Source organism: Ochotona curzoniae, unplaced genomic scaffold (genome assembly GCF_017591425.1).
Source record: "Ochotona curzoniae isolate NIBS_2020 unplaced genomic scaffold, NIBS_Ocur_1.0 patch433, whole genome shotgun sequence".
NCBI lineage: Eukaryota > Metazoa > Chordata > Mammalia > Lagomorpha > Ochotonidae > Ochotona > Ochotona curzoniae.
The window spans coordinates 1040803-1060737 of NW_024467010.1; the positions used below are offsets into that span (position 1 = coordinate 1040803).

At 49.6% G+C, this 19935-nt stretch overlaps 2 protein-coding genes across 2 annotated transcripts; both read left to right on the forward strand.

Annotated features, from left to right (window-relative positions):
* The first annotated feature begins 3046 nt into the window (after window positions 1-3046).
* LOC121167855 (olfactory receptor 15-like) lies at window positions 3047-4757 on the forward strand. The gene has a single exon (XM_040997548.1). It carries the CDS (start codon window positions 3062-3064, stop codon window positions 4001-4003), a length of 942 nt encoding a protein of 313 aa, XP_040853482.1. The 5' UTR covers window positions 3047-3061; the 3' UTR covers window positions 4004-4757.
* Window positions 4758-9174: 4417 nt separating this feature from the next.
* On the forward strand, window positions 9175-19716 carry LOC121167824 (zinc finger protein 174-like). The gene is made up of 3 exons (XM_040997479.1): window positions 9175-10145; window positions 11012-11231; window positions 16642-19716. Exons 1-3 carry the CDS (start codon window positions 9747-9749, stop codon window positions 17241-17243), a joined length of 1221 nt encoding a protein of 406 aa, XP_040853413.1. The 5' UTR covers window positions 9175-9746; the 3' UTR covers window positions 17244-19716.
* The last annotated feature ends 219 nt before the right edge of the window (window positions 19717-19935 follow it).

Consider the following 19935-nt stretch of genomic DNA (forward strand, 5'->3'; position numbering starts at 1 on the left):
AAACAAGAAAGCATAACCCATCTGGGAGGGTGGATAAGATGACGGGGTAGCACATGTAGAATCAGGATGCAGCAGAAACAATTAGTGGAGGAAGAAGAGGGATGCCCTGCGGCGTTCTCTCCCCCTTCCCTCCTAGACCAGCAATTCCCTTAGAATGGGACAGGGCGGGCAAAGATTGCACCACACCCCTCTTGGGCTCAGCAGAATCAGCCAGAGACAGGTCCTGCAGGAGGCCAGCCCAGGCTGGGCAGGGTGCCAGGGCCAGCCCCAGGATACAAAGCTCAGGGCTGCCGCTTCTGGGCAGCAGGAGGAACGCAGAGATGCTTGCTCTCTGTCCTTGACCTACCAAGCAGCAGGCACAACTGGACAGAGGCAAGGGGGAATCCTCAATCAAGGTATAGTTCTAGAAATATTCTCTAACCTTCCATTATTGGAGAACTTAGAGCTTGGAGACGAAGCAAAGAGGGAGAAGGAAGGGCAGTTCCTGGGGAGGGAGAGAGAAAGGGGGTGTTAAAGGCACTGCCTGAGATTCTTGTTGCAGGAATGAGGCTGCGGAGGGCAAGGTGTAGAGCTGCCGGGCCGATGTGCGCATGCACACGGCGTCATGACTTCTCCCAACAGCAAGAAGAGACAGGGAGAAGCATTGAACTGCAAAGGCAAGTTGTAAACCAACAGCACCAGAATCCTCAGAAAAGTTATGTTCTGAACGGCACAGGAAAAAGCTGGGAAGTGTGTTTTTTTAAAGATTTATTTATTTTTATTGCGAAGTCAGATATACAGAGAGCAGAGACAGAGAGGAAGATCTTCCACCCAATGATTCACTCCCCAAGTGACCACAACAGCTGGAGCTAAGCCAATCCAAAGCCAGAAGCCAGGAACTTCCTCCAGGTCTCCCACATGGGTGCAGGGTCCCAAGGCTTTGGGCTGTCCTCCACTGCTTCCCCAGGCCACAAGCAGGGAGCTGGGTGGGAAGTAGAGCTGCTGGGATTAGAACTGGCGCCCATATGGGATCCCGGCACGGTCAAGGCGAGGACTTTAGCCGCTAGGCCACACCACCAGGCTCTCCACAAGCTTTTTGAATTCAACTTGTGTTGTGCGGTGCTTGTGGAGAAAAAAATTCACCTTTTTTTCTCTCTTGCCAAAGAATTTACCAGCATTTTGTTGTGCTGAAATCTTACAATGCCCATTCACAGTTTCTCCTGCTTTTTATAAATTTTACTCTTTGTTTTTGTAGACAAAGACAGTACCTCCTCGGTGAGCAGAGCTTTAAAATCCCACCGCAGCAGTGGAGGTGTCAGCTGGCAGGAACTGCATCCTTCCTTTAACCACTTACTTTGACACAAGTCTAACCTCTTGACCATTCATCTTAGAATTTATTTCTCAAAAAAAAAAAAATCTGTTCCTCCACATTCGTTTACAAATGTCTGGCAGATCAGGGAACAATCGGGTGGGTTGACCACCAGGACTCTGTCATTTTGGCTTTTCTCTTATCACAAAGATTGCTACTGAGTTGTCACCCCCACGGCTTCCAGACGTCTGTGTGTGTTCTGTAAGAATTCAGCACTGCCTCTAGGTGCCTTGATATAGGGTGTAGGTGCCCCAACAGGCAGCTTAATCCACGGGGCCTCAGTGCCTTGCCTGTCTGTCATAATTCTGTTTGCTTTTTGTAGCCAGGCTAATGCTAAAGCAAGGCTTGGATTCTTACAAACTTCCGCCTTTCAATGAATTCTTATAGAACACACACTTCTCTCTGGTGCAGGGCAGTAGCTTAATGTGACAGGAGAAAGCTAGTTCAAACTGGTGGATTCCTCGTGGCTAATCCACAGTGGCCAATAGCTGTAAAGTTGAAAGCAGAAATTGGAGAAAAAGTGGGCAGAAGTGAGCAGTTACAGCACCAAGGTTCCAAGCAGGGGCTGCTTGTCTCAACACTCTGGACTTTCAGATTCACAGGTGGGCAGAGGTGAGAGCCGCCCACACCTCCTGGGAGTGAGTCCCGAAAGTCCTACTGTCCCCAGACAGTCATCCACTGTCGGCTGCCGCTCCTCGGCCTCACTGCGCGGCATGTCCTCGCTAGGTCTCGGAGTCCAGCACTGTCTTCTCCAGGCTCATTTTGAAACACAAGTAGGGTTCGTTCTCCTACTCTCAGATCTTGAGGGAGCCGGGAACCAAAGGAAGAGACCCATCGAGGCAGAAAACAGCCCGCAGAGCAAATGAGCTACCGGACACAAACGGGAGGTTACAGCAGTGTCAGCTTCTGAGGTGTCTGCCCAGCTCAGGCCGCGAGTCAAGCTGGCCTGGCACTGACCGCTAAGCTTTTCTCAGCAGCCTTTCTCTTACCCATAAAGCTTTGGGCTGTCCTCAGTTGCTTTCCCAGGCCACAAACAGGGAGCTGGATGGAAAGTGGGGCCGCCGGGATTAGAACCGGTGCCCATATGGGGTCCTGGCACGTTCAAGGCGAGGACTTTAACTGCTACACTATGGCGCCACGCCCAGTTTGTCTTCTTTACTTCCAGCCATATTCGAATCTTCTGTAGTTGGTGAATATCTATGCTCACATTTTCCACTCTTTTCAGTAATTCTCTAGACTCATGGTGTCTTTTTCACACTTATTCCTAGATCAAGAGCTTTGACTTGTAAGCGGAGTTATGTGAGAGGGAGGAAAGAAAATTGGAGATTTCTCAGAGACTTCCCCACACAGCATGTCTGCTCCTGCCTGCTCTGAGCTATCAAAGTGTCGGCTGGGGGAATCTGTTTTGAGAATTTCCACTTAAGATTCTACTGGTCAACTCCGATCCTGTTGTAATCGTTGTTCTGAACTGGAAAGCCCTAGTATTTTTCTGTTCTCATGAAGCCTGTCCCTCAGTTTCTATGTTTGATGTTCCGAGGGAACCATTTCCATTTATTGTATGAGCTGCAGGCGTCCGGGCTGTCAAAGTCTGCGATCAGACGATCACATGGGTGACTTGGCGCTGGCCCCTGTAACCCGAGAACGGCTGGTGCCCGGCCTCAGCCACCCTGTGTTCTCTCCCAATAGTTTTCTCCAGGAGACTGAAGCCAACCAATGATGGAAGGAGCGGGCAACGAGTCTCGTGGGGGTTTCATCCTGCTGGGCATTTCTGGCCATCCCCAGCTTGAGATGACCTTTTTTGTTGTCATTCTCTTCTCCTATCTGCTGACTCTCATTGGGAATTCAAGCATCATTCTGCTTTCCTGCCTTGATGCCCGGCTCCATTCTCCCATGTACTTCTTCCTCAGCAATCTCTCTTCCCTAGACCTTGCTTTTACCACCAGCTCAGTCCCCCAAATGCTTTTCAATTTATGGGGACCAGACAAGACCATCAGCTACGGCGGCTGTGTGACCCAGCTGTATGTTTTCCTTTGGCTAGGGGCTACTGAGTGCATCCTGCTTGTGGTCATGGCTTTGGACCGCTACGTTGCCATTTGTCAGCCCCTGCACTACAGCATCACCATGAGTCCTCAGCGCTGCTGGCTTCTGGCTGCTGCTGCCTGGCTGGGGGGCTTGGGCAACTCGGTGATCCAGTCAACATTCACTCTGCAGCTTCCATTCTGTGGGCACCGGAGCGTGGACAACTTCCTATGTGAGGTGCCTGCCATGATCAAACTGGCCTGTGGAGACACGAAGCTCCATGAGGCCGTGCTCAATGGCGTCTGCACCTTCTTCACGGCCATCCCACTGAGCGTCATTGTGATCTCTTACTGCCGCATCGCCCAGGCCGTGCTGAGGATCCGCTCGGCCGAGGGACAGAGAAAGGCCTGGAACACGTGCCTGTCCCACCTGGCGGTGGTGTTTCTTTTCTACGGCTCGGCCATCTACGGGTACCTGCTTCCGGCCAAGAACAGCAACCAGGACCAGGGCAAATTCATTTCCCTCTTCTACTCAGTGGTTACACCCATGGTGAATCCTCTCATCTACACGCTGAGGAACAAGGAAGTAAAGGGGGCTCTGAGAAGGCTTCTGAGGAGAGGACGAGGAGGCACTTGATATGAGAAAATTCCTCCATCGTTTTTTGCTGCTTTATCTCTATTCATTTGTTTCCCTCGTTATTTTTCTGCCTAGAAGAGTGTAAGGAGTCCTAACACTGATAAAAAACAAGGCTTTCTCTTGACAACTCTAGCTGTTGAAATGCAGTTGGTGTTATTTCTGATGTTCTGTACTCAATTACAAAAGATTCTTCTCTGGCTGTAGCAAATGGCACAGATGTGTGTCAGCAGAACCTGCCAGGTCACTGTCCTGCTGCGGATCCTGCAGTGAATCTGCTCGCCACATGTTCACTCCTGCAAAATCCTGTTCTCTTCTAAGGAAAATACCTCTACATTCACTTTCTTATATCATGTTGCTAAACACATCAAATCAAGCTACATATGATTAATTTCATTAAAAATATTTCATCTCTGAATTCCATCCCTTTCTCTCCTCTAATACTCTTTCTACCCATGCTTGTCATCTGGATTTTCCGTCATCTTGTTTATCTGATCCCTAGGTCTCATTCCAGTTTCCCTTCTGCCTGATTTCATATTTAGTGAAGCAAAAAATAGGACAGGTCATTTTAAATTTCATTCTACCCGAAAGCATTCTTTGCTGTAGTCTGCGTCATCCTACCTAAACATCCTAAGCATCAGTTTGGCACATAGCATTTGAGTGTTTTAGTATGGGAATGCTCTTGTTTGTGGCCAAAGACAGATCAGCTAGCCAGAGAGCATGAGCTCTGTCCTGGGATCCAGGCTTGACCCTCAGATCCCTGGAAGGCAGCAAGCCGGCCAGCTCACAGTGACGCACTCCACAACTCCTGTGTGGAAAGCAGAATGCCGTGTGCTCCTGTGCCTTGCGAGAGTTGACGAAGGAGTTTCCTTCTGCCACCACAGTTCATAACTGTTTCCCCAGATGAGAAGCTATGCCGCCAGAGAAAGGAAAGCAGCAGACCTCGGCGTCACTTTCAAAAGGGTTGTTGGCTTTCTGTTCCTCAGCATCGAAACATATCCTGGCACCCGTGGAGCTCATTTTAGTATGCTGCGTTAAGTGACTTTATAAGTCCTGTGTTTTTATGCTAGGAACTAGATTTATCAAATGGACCATCTTTATTTTGCCAGCCTGGGTTATCCTTTGCCCTGTCTCTCTGGGTAGCCATGTCCAAACAATGATACATTTCCCCCTTTCTATATTTCCATAATTCCTTCCAAAAAAATCTCATCTTGCTGTCCTGTCCTCAACCTTATCCCCTGAACACCCCTGCAATGTTTCAAGGTCATTCAAAATCATGACTCTTTTTTTTTTTCCCCAGTTTTTTAGTCTGCGATACAGTCCACTTCTCCAGGATGAGGCAGTTGCCAGCATCACCCTGGTGAGTCCAAGTCAGAAACCCTACAGATCGCAAGGCTTGGTGATCAGTGTACTCAGCCCGCATCTCAGGAGCACCACAGAGCCCGTGTCCCTGAAGCTTACAGAAAGTGCTACCAAAAACTCAAACTCTGATACCAAATCAAAATAATGAGGACACGTTTTGAGGGTAAAGGAAAGAGAGGAAGTTGGATCTGTTGGTAGATGAGGAGGCAGCAGAGTTCTGAGTCTCACGGACTACGCCCTGCTTAGTAGGCCTTGAAGGAGGCTGGGGGACTGGGCAGCTGCTCCAGCGGGTTGTGCATCTGGTGGGAGCGCAGTTTCTGAAGAAGCTTGCTTAATGGCTTGATTTTGTCTTCAGGAGGGAGTAACGGGAGGCTCAGCTGCCAACCATGACTTGGCTGAAATCTGGAAGAGGGAAAGCACTGCCCTGAAAAGCAGTCTCACTGCTGCCTTAACCAGGAGGCGCCCTGGGCCCGGAGCCCCTCCCTGTGCCCTGATGGATTCACTCCCCAACGCCCTTCCCGCTCTTGCTGGCCAGGGCGCACAGGTTTCTCTGCAGCTTTGCTGGTTTTCTAAGGCCAATTTCTGGCATTCACAAGCCACCATTATTTATCTGTTTAAACAGACACCTCAGGCAGAAACAGGCTTGGCAGTTGGCTTTAGGTGAATGAATTTGCTTCATCTTTACAACAACCTTCGAGGCTAATGCTGTTATTGCACCCATTTTTAAAAAGATTTATTTATTTTTATTGCAAAGTCAGATATACAGAGAGGAGGAGAGACAGAGAGGAAGATCTTCTGTCTGATGGTTCACTCCCCAAGTGACCGCAATGGCTGGAGCTGAGCCAATCTGAAGCCAGGAGCCAGGAGCTCTTCCAATTCTCCCACGTGGGTACAGGGTCCCAAGGCTTTGGGCCGTCCTCGACTGCTTTCCCAGGCCACAAGCAGGGAGCTGGGCAGGAAGCAGGGCTGCTGGGATTAGAACCAGTGACTATATGGGATCCTGGTGCATGCAAAGCAAAGACTTTAACCACTATGCTATTGTGTGGGCCCAAAAATATATAAATCTTAAAACAAAAAACTAGGAAGTGAGCACTAGTATATTAGCTCTGCAGCCCACAGACCTGCGGGACCAACAGTTCAGCAGCGTCTTCCACGGCAGAAGCATTCTACCCAGACTCTTCCCTTGGCTTCTCAGGACTCTGAGATGACCCCTCGTCGCTTTCCTGATTTAATGACACTTTCAAAGTTGTCAGCCACTCACTTTGCAGAAATCGCTTCACCTAGAGTTCCTGCCTCCTCATGCTTAGCCACAGCCTGTCTCCCCGTCTCCCGTAGGACTGTCTCAGAAGTGACCTTGTATTAGCCCGTTTCCCATAGGACTGTCTCAGAAGTGACGTTGTCACAGCCCGTCTCCCGTAGGACTGTCTCAGAAGTGACAGAAGTGACCTTGTATTCTTGCTGGGATCTAACAGGTGTGCATCTCAGTGAATTGCATCATTAATGATGTTACTTTGTCACCAAATGAAAGCGGTGGACCAGACTGCCTTTCTTCTCTGCCTTGTGATTAGTGTTTTATGAAGCAGTGCTTTCAAACCATGAAAATATCTTGTCAACTTTTCTTTCATTTATTTCTACCTTATAGAATTAAGGTGTCCTATATTAATTTTTTATGGATTTATTTTATTCTATTAAAGATTTATTTTCTTTTTATTGCAAAGTCAGGTATAGAGAGAGGAGGAGAGACAGAGAGGAAGATCTTGCATCCCATGATTCACTCCCCAAGTGACCACAATGACCAGTGCTGAACCAATCTGAAGCCAGGAGCCAGGAACTTCTTCCAGGTCTCCCACATGGGTGCAGGGTCCCAAGGCTTTGGGCTGTCTTGTACTGCCTTCCCAGGCCACAAGAGGGAGCTGGATGGGAAGCTGGGAAGCAGAACTGCCTGGATCAGAACTGGTGCCCATATGGGATCGCGGCACATTCAAGGTGAGGACTTTAGCTGCTAGGCCACGGCGCTGGGCCCGAATTTATTTTTATTAGAAAGTCAGGTTTACAGAGAAGAGGAGAGAGAGAAAGATCTTCCATCCGCTGATTTCACTACCCAAGTAGCTAAACAATGACCAGAGCTGAGCCAATCCAAAGCCAAGAGCCAGGAGCTTCTTCTGAGTCTCCCACATGGGTGCAGGTTCCCAAGGCTTTGGGCTGTCCTTGACTGCTTTCCCAGGCCACAAGCAGGGAGCTGGATGGGAAGCAGGGCTGCTGGGATTAGAACCAGCGCCTATATGAGATCCTGGTGCCTGCAAGGTGAGGACTTTAGCCACTAGGCTACCATACCGGGCCCTAAGGTTTCCTGTATTAACCAATAGTTTAGAACTTGTTATTAGTGTAGTAACTTATCCCTATTTGGTTAGTGGGAATCCCTTTAAGCTGACTTTCATGCCTTTAAATTTTGTTCCCATATCCTTGTAGCATTTCTCAATGTTCTGGCATCACCAGATGTTCCAGGCTCTCTAGCTATGCTTGCACCAGGCCGCCTTGGTTCTCCTTGGACAGAAGTGGCACTTAGAAGCCACATCCTGGGCATCCTGTGTGGCCGTTACTGTGGGCTGAGTGGCTCCCTCAACATGTCTGTATACAGGGCTAGGAGATGATACAGATTTAAGATAAATATTGATGCAGACACATACTCCCTTTTATATTTCTCTCTCTGCCCAACCCCAGTACAGAGCTATATATATATATATATATTTTTTTTTTTTTTTAAAGAAAGCTCTTCTTTTCTGCATGGAATCCAATGAGATCTCTTCAGAATGCAAGACCCTCTCCTTCCCTGGTACAGCAGCTCGGTGGCTTCTCCCGCCCACAGAATACAACCTAGATCCTCTTCAGCATCCACGGCCTGGCATGATGTGACAGACCTCTGTCCCACCACTGGCTCGCTGACTGCTCAGGTGTCAGGCCCCCGGGGAGAGGTCTTCCCTCGCTGACTGCTCAGGTGTCAGGCCCCCGGGGAGAGCTCTTGCCTTTCTGTGGCCTCCCCTCCCCAGGCTTTACCAGGTCACCTACTCACTTGCCTGCAAGCGCACGTCTGAAACTGAATTTATTCTTTTACAGCTTGTTTCTGTCCACCACCAAACACAGGTTCCAGCAATCCAGGGAACTGCCACCTGCGCTTGAGAGTGCTTTTGTGTGTGCACACGTGTGTATATGCTTTAGTTAACCCTCTAGGTCACCGGCACACCGTTCAAATACAGATGAAAGCAGATACAACGGACAAAGCAGCACCCTCTTTAAAGTGTACGAGGGTGGCGATATACTCCCTCTAGGCAGCTTAAAGTTTTTTAAAACGTAAACTTTTATTATCGTGTTGCACGTCCTGTACGTTGTCCGGCTGGACACTAATGTACCACACGGCGCCCCGCCGGCCGTGGGCAGGCCGCCCAGCCCACGGAGACGCCTTAAGAAGACGGTGGCCAGGGACTCCCTGACTGACGAGGGCCCCCACTGCGGACCCCTCTAGGTCCGAAGAAGCCAACGACTCTGCAACAGGTGAAATCGCGCAACATTCCTCAACAGCCGGCAGGAAATCCGCCGAGCACGCCTGACGCGCGAAAGCCGCGCTGCCGCACTACAGCTACCGCGATGCACTGCGAAGCTGCAAGCAGACCCAGGAGCCAATGAACAAAGGAAGCTGTCGGGAGGAGCCAATCCCTTGCGGCAGGAGGCGGGCTCTTCGCGGTCAGTTCCTCTGCGGTCGTGGGCGTCTCCGCGACGGGGGGCTCCGCCCCCGCCCCAGCCCTGGCTCCCCGGTTCCGGGTCCTGGGTCCCCCGAGAGGTGAGTGGGCTGCAGGTGGGAGCTGCCGTGCCGCCCGGCATGGAAGTGTCGCAGGCGCCGGACGATTGTCACGTCAGCTTTGCTGAGGCGGCCTTGGGCGCCCGCCCTGTTCCCGCCCCGGGGATTGCCAGCTGAGATACCCGCCGCGGTGTGGCCTTCCCGGGCTCCGCCGTCGAGGTCCCGGCGCGATGCTCCAGGCCAGTTTCGGTCCGAGGCGGGAGCGCTGGTGCAGGCTTCCTGTCAGACAACATGCACTTGTGCCAGCCCGCTTCGTCTGAGGTCCTGTGGGCTCGGCCCTGAAGTGAAAGAACTCCTGGCGTCTCCTCCGGACGTTATGGCTTTTCCCTCTTTGCGAGATGGTGCACGAGGCCGCTGACACGACCCCCTTCCCAGGGCCCGTGCTCCCGAGCGTGGAGTGAAAGCCGGTCAGTGAGGACTGGCTCCCACCCATCTCCCCCGGCCGCACCGTATTTAGAGAGAGGGTTCTTCAGGGACAGGCTCCCGAAAGTTTGACTCGAGTTCGAGGGGAGTTGTGTCCTGAACCACACCATGGCAGCTAAGATGGAAATCACCCTGAGCTCCAACCCTGAGGCCTCCAAGCAGGAGAGACACATAATAACGAAGCCAGAAGAGAAACGGGAAGCCACTCTCCCTGAACCTTGCCCGGACCCCGAGCTCTCCCGCCAGAGCTTCCGGCGCTTCTGTTACCAAGAGGTGTCTGGGCCCCACGAGGCGCTGGCCCGCCTGCACCTGCTGTGCCGGCAGTGGCTGCAGCCCGAGCTGCGCACCAAGGAGCAGATCCTGGAGCTGCTGGTCATGGAGCAGTTCCTGGTCATCCTGCCCCCGGAGATCCAGGCCCGGGTCAGGCATCGGCGCCCCGCGAGTGGCAAGGAGATGGTGAGGCTGGTGGAGGACTTCCAGAGGGCCGCCAAGAAGCCGAAACAGTGGGTAAGGGGCCGGCTCTGTCCCTTAGTCCTGGCATGTTCTGTCCATCGTGTTTGGTCTCTGGATCCTCAGACAGGCGCAGCAGGTAGACTGTGCTTCTCGCCCCTTTCTGGGAACCGTCTGCAAAGAGTTACCAGATTGCCAGGAAACTTGGCTTCTGGCATCCGTTGAGGAAGTAGAGCACCCGCGGTCTGCCCCTTCTGTTCTGGGCCTTCTGTCCTCAGAAGTAGTCCTAAGGTGTTTGAGTCTGCTGGCAGATTTTCCTCCACCCATCCCTCTGGGAATTCTCTTACAGTCAGAACTCGTGGGCAATGTCATCCTGTTAGGGAAAAAAAGTTTAGTATTGGGGAAACCTCCCTGAACCTTCTTCAGTGACACACCTCTGGCCATATTCCCTTTTGCTCCGAAATTACAGCTCACTTAGTCCCCAAGTCAGATCCCAGTTGGGGTTCGTGCAGGCAGCAAACAAGTGCAGGGCTTTAGAAAATAGAAACCATTAGGGAACAGAAGTGGGCTGTGCTTTTGGGCCACTTCTACTGAAGACCCCTGGCAGACCATTTAATAAATAAGAATGGCCCCTCACTGTACTACTTCCCATGCTTATGGGCCCTGTTTCCAACAGAAGTATGGAGGGGAGATGGGATGGGGGTTGGGAATCTGCTGGGGCAGCGTCATGAGTGACCCTAATTCTGACACCTTTGACCCCAGAACGTGGGATAAGGCCAGACTTGGACACCCACTTGGAGAACATTGGCTGGTTTGAAGCACCCTCATGCTTTTCGTCCCACGTGCCCTTTCCTTTGCTTCCCCTGGGTGGCGTCAGAGGGGTCGCTAAGGATGGAGCGTTAATGCATGGGGCTTGTTCCTAGGTGGCAGTCTGCATGCAGGGGCAGAAAGTTCTGCTGGAGAAAACTGGATCTCAACTTGAACAGGAGCTGCCTGACTTTCAACTGCACACTCTGCGAAGAGACCTCAGGGAAGAGTCTCTGGAGGAGCCTTCCCCGGCAGGAGGTCCTGACCAGCTCAGTCCCCACCCCTGGGAGAAATCCCCACTCCTCCAGCAGCCAGCCCCCAAGCCGACCGGGACAGGTAACTATTGTGCGACTCTTCTGCCTGTATCTGCCAAAGCGCAGCGTGCACACGTGTGTATTCAACGTCCCGTGTGATGACAGTTGTTCCCTTGGAAACGGCAGTAAGGAGAGTGATGGTCTATAAGTAACAAGTATGTTTGGGTCACTTTCTAGCAGTGAGTGTTTAGTAATCCAGTTCATTAAAGGAATGTTCTAGAACTTTTCTGGCTCTTTCAGAGCTATTTCTAGTAAAGAGAGATGCCGTTGTGGCAGTTGGTGAGCTTTCGCACAGGCCTGGGCTGAGTTTCCTTACCCAGCATAGTCTGTTGTTCAGAATGTTTTGCTGATGGAAGAAAAACCCCACTCCATAGTCTCTCTTCTTCCTCCTCTGGGACGCTTGGGGTTCAGGCCTGTGCCTGGTGTCTGGTTCCCTGCCTGCGGCACAGTGCCAGTGCAGCTCGTCCCCCTGTGAGCTCTGATACTGCAGCACAGGGACACTGCGGCCCAGTCTGGTGATAGAAATATAGGAGAGGAAGATTACAAGAACACCAGGGCCTTGTTTCCTTAACACTTACTATATTCAACAAATTCCTTGGATTTTAGTCTCTTGAAGCGGCTATAATAAAACATTAGAAAGAGTAGCTTATAAATAATATTGATTTCTCATAGTTGTGCAGGCTGCAGAGTCTGAGATGAAGGTGCCATTGTGGCTGGGTGGCAGTGAGGGCCCGATTCTGTACCCTCACACGGCAGAAGGGGCCAGAAGCTCATACTTACCTGTGCAGAGCCCTCAGGACCTCAGGACGCCATCCCTGTGGGAGTTTCAGCAGTGCATTTGAGGGGAACATAAACAGTACTTTATACTTTGATAGTAGTCTGAGAACACACAAAACACGGAAGATGTGGAACATTCAGTAGATAAGCAGGTTGCTTTGGCTGTCTATGTCCTGAAGGAAATAGCTCCCTTCCTCTCCACCACACATTCACTTCTCTTGCCTTAGCTGCCTCTGCGGCTCCCTTCTTCGATTGGATTCCCAAGAGGTAGACCTGTGTGGTCTCTGCCCCAAGGGCCCCCGTGAAGTCCTGCAGAGCTGCTGTGTTCAGTACAGTGGCCGCTGGCCTCCTGTGACTTTTCAAAGTTTACCCATTGAAGTATATGTCACACATTGTGAAATTCACCCTTTTGGGGTGTACGGTTAGTGCTTTTTGTACCCTCCCAAGGTTGTGCAGCCATTACCACTACTTCTGAAACATTGTCGTGCCCTCAGACAGACCCACCATTAGCAGCCCCCGAATCTCCATCCCCCAGACCCATCAGCTGCTAGCCTGCTTTCTGCGCTGCGTTTGCTTCTTGTGAGCATTTTATGTAACTAGAACCTTGCTTCCATCAGCTCAGATCCAGTGAATTAGAAGATAGAAGATCTTTGTCTTTCTCTCTGTAAATCTGCCTTTCCAATCAAAACAAACAAGTATTTTAAAAAGATGTATTTATTTTGATTGGAAAGGCAGATTTACAGAGAGGAAGGACAGAGAAAGTTCTCTCATTCTCTGGTTCACTCCCACCCAGGTGGCTTTAATGCTGGAACTGAGCCGATCTGAAGGGGAGGACGTGGAACTCAAACCTACATTCTAATAAAGGATGCTGTCATCAAAAGCAGAAGCTTTGGGCCACAATACCAGTCCTATTTAGAAGGCTTAGATTAGCCTAGAGTTGGACAAAATCATCTTTTATTTTTATTTTTATTTTTATTTATTTATTTATTTATTTTTATAAAGATTTATTTTTATTATTTTTTCATTGGAAAGGCGGATATACAGAGAGGAAAGACAGAGAGGAAGATCTTCCGTCAGATGATTCACTCCCCAAGTGAGCGCAATGGCTGATGCCATGCCGATCCGAAGCCAGGAGCCTCTTCTGGGTCTCCCATGCGGGTGCAGGTTCTCAAAGCTTTGGGCTGTCCTCGACTGCTTTCCCAGGCCACAGGCAGGGAACCACTTGCACCACCGCGCCGGGCCCAATCATCTTTTATTTTTATTGCAGTGTCTGACATTCAGATAGGAGGAGAGATAGGAAGATCTGTCCGCTGAGTCTCTCCCCAAGTGGCTGCACTGGTCAGAGCTGAGCCGATCCAAAGCCAAAGCCAGGACCCTCTTTTGGGTCTCCCATGCAGCTGCAGGGTCCCAGGACTTTGGGCCATCCTCGACTGCTTTTCCAGGCCACAAGCAGGGAGCTGGATGGGTAGTGGGGCTGCCCAAATTAGAACCAGCGCCCATATAGGATCCTAGGGCATGCAAAGCAAGAACTTTAGCTGCTAGGCTACCACATTGGGCCCTGGACAAAATCATCTAATACAGAGCCCATTTTATAATAAAGTGTTGAGGGCCCAGTGCAGTAGCCTAGTAGTGGCTGAAGTCCTTGCTTTGTGTGCAGTGGGATCCCATATGGGCACCAGTTCATGTCTCAGGTGCTCCACTTCCCATCCAGCTTCCCTGCTTGTGGCCTGGGAAAACAGTAGAGGATGGCCCAAAGCCTTGGGACTCTAAACTTGTAGGGAGACCCAGAGGAAGCTCTTGGCTTTGAATCAGTTCAGCTCCAGCCATTGCAGCCATTTGGGAAATGAACCAGATGGAAGATCTTTCCCTCTGTCTTTCTTTCTCTCTTTTGATCTGACTTTCCAATAAAAATAGAGAAATAATATAATAAAGTATTGACTATCTCATCTAAATTATATAAGACATGATGGGATGAGAAAACACAAAACGTATCCAAAAACCACTGGCACGTTTATTTGGGAGACACAAATGGAGCTCGTGGCTCCTGGCCTTGGCCTGGCCCAGCTCCATCCACTGTGGCCATTTTGTGCAGGAGTAAAGCAGCAAGTGGAAGATCTCTATGTCTGTCTGTCTTTCTCTTTCACATAAATACATATTAAAAAATACATGCTGGTACACAGTATATTTACCACAAAGGTGTACTTATACATAGTACGTAAGTGTAAGTATACTTAACCTGATGATTAATGTAGCCGAGGGGCTGGCACAATGGCGCAATTGGCTAATCCAATACCTACAAGTGCCAGGATCCCATGTGGGCACTGGTTTGTGTCCAGGCTGCTCCACTTTCCATCCAACTCCTTGGGACCCTGAACCTGTGTGGATGACCGGAGCAGGGTTCCTGGCTCCTGGTTTTAGATCAGCTCAGCTCCGCTCTGGCCGCTGTGGCTATTTAGGAAATGAGCCAGCAGATGGGAGATCTTTCTCTGTCTTTCCAATAAAAAGAAATAAATCTTTAAGAAAAATATACTGACTTTCCAATAACAATAAAATTTAAAAAGAAAAACAAATAATGATGCGACTGAATCGTACCTTTGGCTTACTCACTGCCCAGCATTGTGAGGTGGCATTGTAGCCCTAGCCCAGGAAAATATCAAAAACTCAAAGTACGGGTCCTAGTGAATATATCATAAGGCTAAAATATTGTTAAGTAAAGAATCATCTGTAATACTGTTACGAACACTTTTGTACCTATTTTTGTGTGGATGTACTTTTTTGCTTCTCACGAGGAGTGAAACTACATAATGATATGGTGGCTAAGTTTTGTGAGGAGCTACCAGGTAGTCCTCCGAAGCAACTACCCTTTCAGATTCCCAACAGAGTATGAAGATTCCAGTTTTTCCACCAGCTATAATTGTCAGCACTTGGTAGCAGTCTGTTTTATTCGTCATTTTATTAAGTATGAAGATGAAGAGGTATCCTTTTGTGCCTTTTTTCCCCCACAAGATATATTTATTTTTGTTAGAAAGTCAGATCAGATTTGTGGAAAGGACAGAGAGATCTTCCATCTGCTGGTTCACTCCCTAAATGGCTACAACAGCCAGAGCTGAGTCAGTCGGAAGCTAGGAGTCAAGATCCTCCTCCAGGTTTCCCACATGGGTTCAAGGTTGCAACGTTTTAGGTCATCCTCTACTGCTTTCCCAACCACAGGCAGGGAGCTGAATGGGAAGGGAGCAGATGGGATATGAACTGGTGCCCATATGGGATTACAACACTTGCAAGGTAAAGGTTTAGACACTGAGTCTTTGTGCCAGAGTCCCTTTTGTGCTTTTAATTTGCACTTCCTAGACTAATGGTGTTGAACAGCTTTTTCTGTGTTTATTGGCCAGTTGTGCACAATGTGTTTGGGTAAATGTCTAGAATTCAGATCCTTTGCCCATTTAAAAATTGAGTTACTTGTCTCTGATTGAGTAATAAGAATTCATTGTATTTTCTGGGAGTGGGGATGTGGAAAAAAGAATTGATTGTATTTTCTGAATATTAGGTTCATATATATGTGTGTGCGTGTGTGCATATACAGATATGATTTGCAGCTCCCCTTTCCCATTCTATGGCTTCTCTTCACTTTCTTAACAGTGTCTTTTGAGGCACAAAAGTTTTTAAACAATCTCACTTATCTGTCTTTTTTTTTTCTTTTCCGTTCTAGGTGTTTGTGCTTTTGGTGTCATTTGTAAAATACCATTGGCCTAAAATCATATCCAAGACCACAAATATTTAGCTTACATTCTCCACAAAATTGTCTTGCAAATATTGGCCAGAATCAACTTACTATAATTGTATATCCTGCTTATTTGAGTTAAAAATAAGTAAAATTCAGCATTCAGTTCCTCCCTACCACATCTCAAGTTCTCATAATGCACATTATCGCATGCAGCTGCTTACGGCCGTATTGAACAGCTCACAGAGGCTTCCCAGTCACAGAAGCCCTATTGGACAGCACTGTTCCACGCCCTCCAGCTTGCAACAGGCTATTCTAGCTGTTTCCATTTGGATCTCCAGTCTGGGCAGTAAGACAGTGGGCAGTTTCTGATTTGGGTACATGTCTAGTCTGCTGTCCAGTTTCTAAACATATATAATGTCCATTTGGTAATTTAAAAGGGAAAAACACCACAGTTACTGCATCTGTTATCCTTTACTAGAAGAGGCTGTCAGCGTCTGCCTGTGTCTGTGAGGGCCACTTGTTGAAGTAGTTCAGGTCCTGGACTGTAAAAGGGCTTGTGCGCTTCCAACACGAGCTGCTTTCCATCCATTCATTGACCCTCAGTTACGTTGAATTTACCTTTTCCTCTTCCTCTTTTTCCCAGATCTTTCCCTAAAGATAGGAAGGAGTAAGGTAGTGGGAGAACTTGGCTCCTAATTTTAATAGAAATCAGAATCACCCTTGTAGTCCAATCCTTGTGCAGATTTCCAGGCCTGACCTCAGGAGACTGACTCTGCAGGCGTGTGGGGTGCGGGGAGCCCGCACCTCGGGGATCTAGCCCAAATCGCCACTACAAGGCTGCCCTTCAAGAAATCTTGCAATATATTCCATAATGGTTTTGCTGCAATTCTTTCTTCTGAGTCCAGAAAATGAAGCATATTCTTTCTAATTATAGAGGCCCCCAGAATGAGAAGTGACAACAAGGAAAACCCACAGCAGGAAACGGTTAAAGGAGCAAAGCCATGTGCAGTGTCAGCTGGCAGATCCAAGGGGAACGGGCTGCCAAGTCCAGAACCACGAGGGGCAAACATGAGCGAGCCTCGGCTGTCCCGGAGGCAGGTTGGCTCTCCACATGCTCAGAAACCATTTGCTCACTACCAGAGACATTGCAGGGAGCTGGAATACACGAGCAGCCCCCTCAAAAACCACCCACTGAGGGAGCTGAAGAAAAGCAGAAGTGGGAAAAGAAGCCTGGGCAGCCGTTTGCAGCGTCTCGGGCACCAGCCAACCCGCTCAGCCAAGAAACCTTATAAATGCGATGACTGTGGGAAAAGCTTCACATGGAACTCAGAGCTGAAAAGACACAAGAGAGTGCACACGGGAGAGAGGCCCTATACCTGCGGAGAGTGTGGGAACTGCTTCGGGCGGCAGTCGACCTTGAAGCTGCACCAGAGAATCCATACTGGGGAGAAGCCATACCAGTGCAGCCAATGTGGGAAAAGCTTTCGCCAGAGCTCCAACCTTCACCAGCATCACAGGCTCCACCACGGGGACTGAGAGGAGCATCTTGTGCCCAACGGCTGCCAGGCAGGACTCTGTGTTCCTCCTCCCCTCACCTGCATGGGAACCATAGTTCACCTGCGTGACTCAGGACAGCAGGAGGCCCTGGGGGAGGCGGGGGAGGAGCCCTAGAAGGGGCTGACATGGATCCCGACGGTACATGGTAGTGAGATGAAGACATGGCAGGTGAATGGCAGTCTCCGTGGAAAGCAAGTATGGAGAAGCTACTGAGAGGGAAGCTGGACGACCCCTGGGCAGCTCCTCCTCTGAGGCTTTATTTATCTTCCAAAATCCATCAAAAGGTAGATTCTGCATATGTCATGCATTTCCTGTCATTCCAGACGATGCAGTGAACCACCAGAGTTCCAGGCCGTGTTCCTGAGGCAGAAACACTTTCTGTGACATCCTGCTGTTCATGGCAAAGAATAAATTCCGTGAGATGATGTATGTGCTGGTGTGAGGAAAGGGTTCCAAGGGAAAAAGAAAAAAGAAAATCGTGGCTGAGGAAAAAGAAAATGGCATGTGGTTGCTGCATTCCCGGCCTGAGAGGTAGAAAAAGCTACTGCAGTAAGCAAACCATGGCTCAAGACCTCCCTGCACACACAGAGGGGAGTCCTCCCTGTTCTCCCTTCTCCCTGAGGCTGTTGGTTTCAGAAATAACAAAATAACTGGGGGGATGAAATGTCCTAAAATTGCATTATGGTTGCAGATGTCAGTAGATTTACTAAAAATCCTTGAAATGCGTTAACTTTATTATACCTGAATTTTACCTCAATGATGTTTTAAAATATGACAAAATATATTTATATGAAATGTCAGAGTCCCAGAAGATCCTCTAACCCTACTCCCTCGTTCTCTAAGAATACAAATGAAGACTTAGTCACCCTGAGCAAGCCAGCTCAGTTTTCGGTGTGGGGACAGCTTTGGGCCAGTCAGGTTCTACCTTCTGTGAAGACAAGCAGGTGGCATACCTCCTGGGTCCCTGCCAGTCACCCCAGGGTGCTCTCACATCCCGTGTCTGCAAGTGCACACTCGTGGGCCTTTGCATGCACCTCTGCTTGTGTCTTGGCCCATGACACCCCACAGCTTCCTAGGTCATGGGACAGCCTTCCTGCAGAGGCATTCAGTCTGGCCACAGCCTTGCCCATAGGAGGCATTGGCAACATTCAGAGACAGTCTGGGAAGAGCAGAGCCTCCAGGGAGGCAGTGTTCCTGGGGACCTCCAAGAAGGCAGAGGGTGGGCTTGTGCAGATTAAGTATCTCCTTGTATCCAGGAAGGCCCCCAGCAACCATCTGGCTTAGCTTCAGTGGTGCGGAGGTTGGGGGACAGCACCCTGTACTCCCCAGCTCTGTCAGGACTAAAACCTTGCCTCCATCATTGTAGCCCTTGCCCTCAGCCCACGTCCAGCCAAAAGAGGCAAGTGTTCAGTAATTGAATAGTTGACACCTTCTGTTTTCCCCAAGGACCCATTTTGGGCTGAGTTCTGTGATCCCAGGGAGTCAGTGGAAGCAAAGTGATGCTTCTGTGTTTGGGGCAGAGGTTTACTGAAGCCCAATGGCTTTCCTCCTAGCTGTGATGGCCTTGGAGGCCTTCACCCATGGTCTCCCACTGAGGGATTTCCCGTCGGCACACAGCCTGTCTGTACCTCGCTCTAGCCTGCAGCCACTGGTCAGGGCCTCTGTATTTCTCATTCCGTTCCCCAGGCCCGTACCCCATCCTGTTTTTCTAGGCCAGACCTTTCACTGTTGCATATATGCCTCCGAGTCGTGGTCATGTCTGTGTCAGTTCCTGTTGGTACTTAACAGATGATTGTGAAAGTTGGTGGCTTAAAACAAACTTCTGTGTGAGTCTGGAGGGCACAGGTCCAGAATGAGCCTCGCTCTGCCAGAGCCAGGCTGTTCGATTCCCCTTGGGAGACTCTGCGAGCGAGTCTGTGTGATGGTCACCCATGTCCTTTGGCTTATGGGCCTGTCTTCCCTCCCCGCTCATCACATCAGCTGCTTGCCTGTTTCTGCTCCTTTGGTCTCCCTCTTCTGAGGATCATTAGAATCCTCTTAGGCCTGGGATGATCTTCCTGTCTCAAGATCCTGAACTAATTACCCACTGTGAAGGCCATGTGCTACAGAAAGGAGTGTATCAAGTTCCAGGGCTTAAGATGTGGATATGTGTTGTGTTTTTCTTCCCTTGGGGGAGAGGGGTGTACGATGGCCACCAGACTTGCTCATCTTCAGTCAACCTGGTCCACCAAAGAAGACCTCTCCCCAAAGAGAAGGAATATGGGTTTCTACTTCCCCTATTTACAAAGCTTGCTCAACTGTGTATTTCAAAGAACCTGTGTGTGTGCGTGTGTGTAGGTGTATGTGTGTTTCTGCTCCTGCTGATTGCAAAATCAATAACTATATAATCTTGGTGTCTTTGGATGATGAACTGTTCAACTGTAGACATTGAATAAATGTGATGAGATCGCCATACTGCTTCTTTGTCCTTTTCTGAAAGATTTCAAGTCTGACGCTGCCTTGCCTCCCTGGATTTAAGTTCAGCTCCAGGCCAGTAGTGGCACAGTGGACAGAAGGAAGGCCCCCAGGGTGCTATATTCAGATAAAGGGTTCCCCTGTTCCCTTTTGCCAGTGTGTGGTCCACCAGATGGCCTGGCTTCAAACTACCAGCCTACTGATTTGACCAGCTGCC

Excerpts from the sequence above, each read along its gene's own strand:
- LOC121167824 (XM_040997479.1), top strand. The coding sequence starts at position 9,747 with ATGGCAGCTAAGATGGAAATCACCCTGAGCTCCAACCCTGAGGCCTCC. Across the intron at positions 10,146-11,011 it reads CCAAGAAGCCGAAACAGTGG|GTGGCAGTCTGCATGCAGGG; the intron begins GTAAGGGGCCGG and ends GCTTGTTCCTAG. Across the intron at positions 11,232-16,641 it reads CCCCAAGCCGACCGGGACAG|AGGCCCCCAGAATGAGAAGT; the intron begins GTAACTATTGTG and ends TTCTAATTATAG.
- LOC121167855 (XM_040997548.1), top strand. The coding sequence starts at position 3,062 with ATGATGGAAGGAGCGGGCAACGAGTCTCGTGGGGGTTTCATCCTGCTG.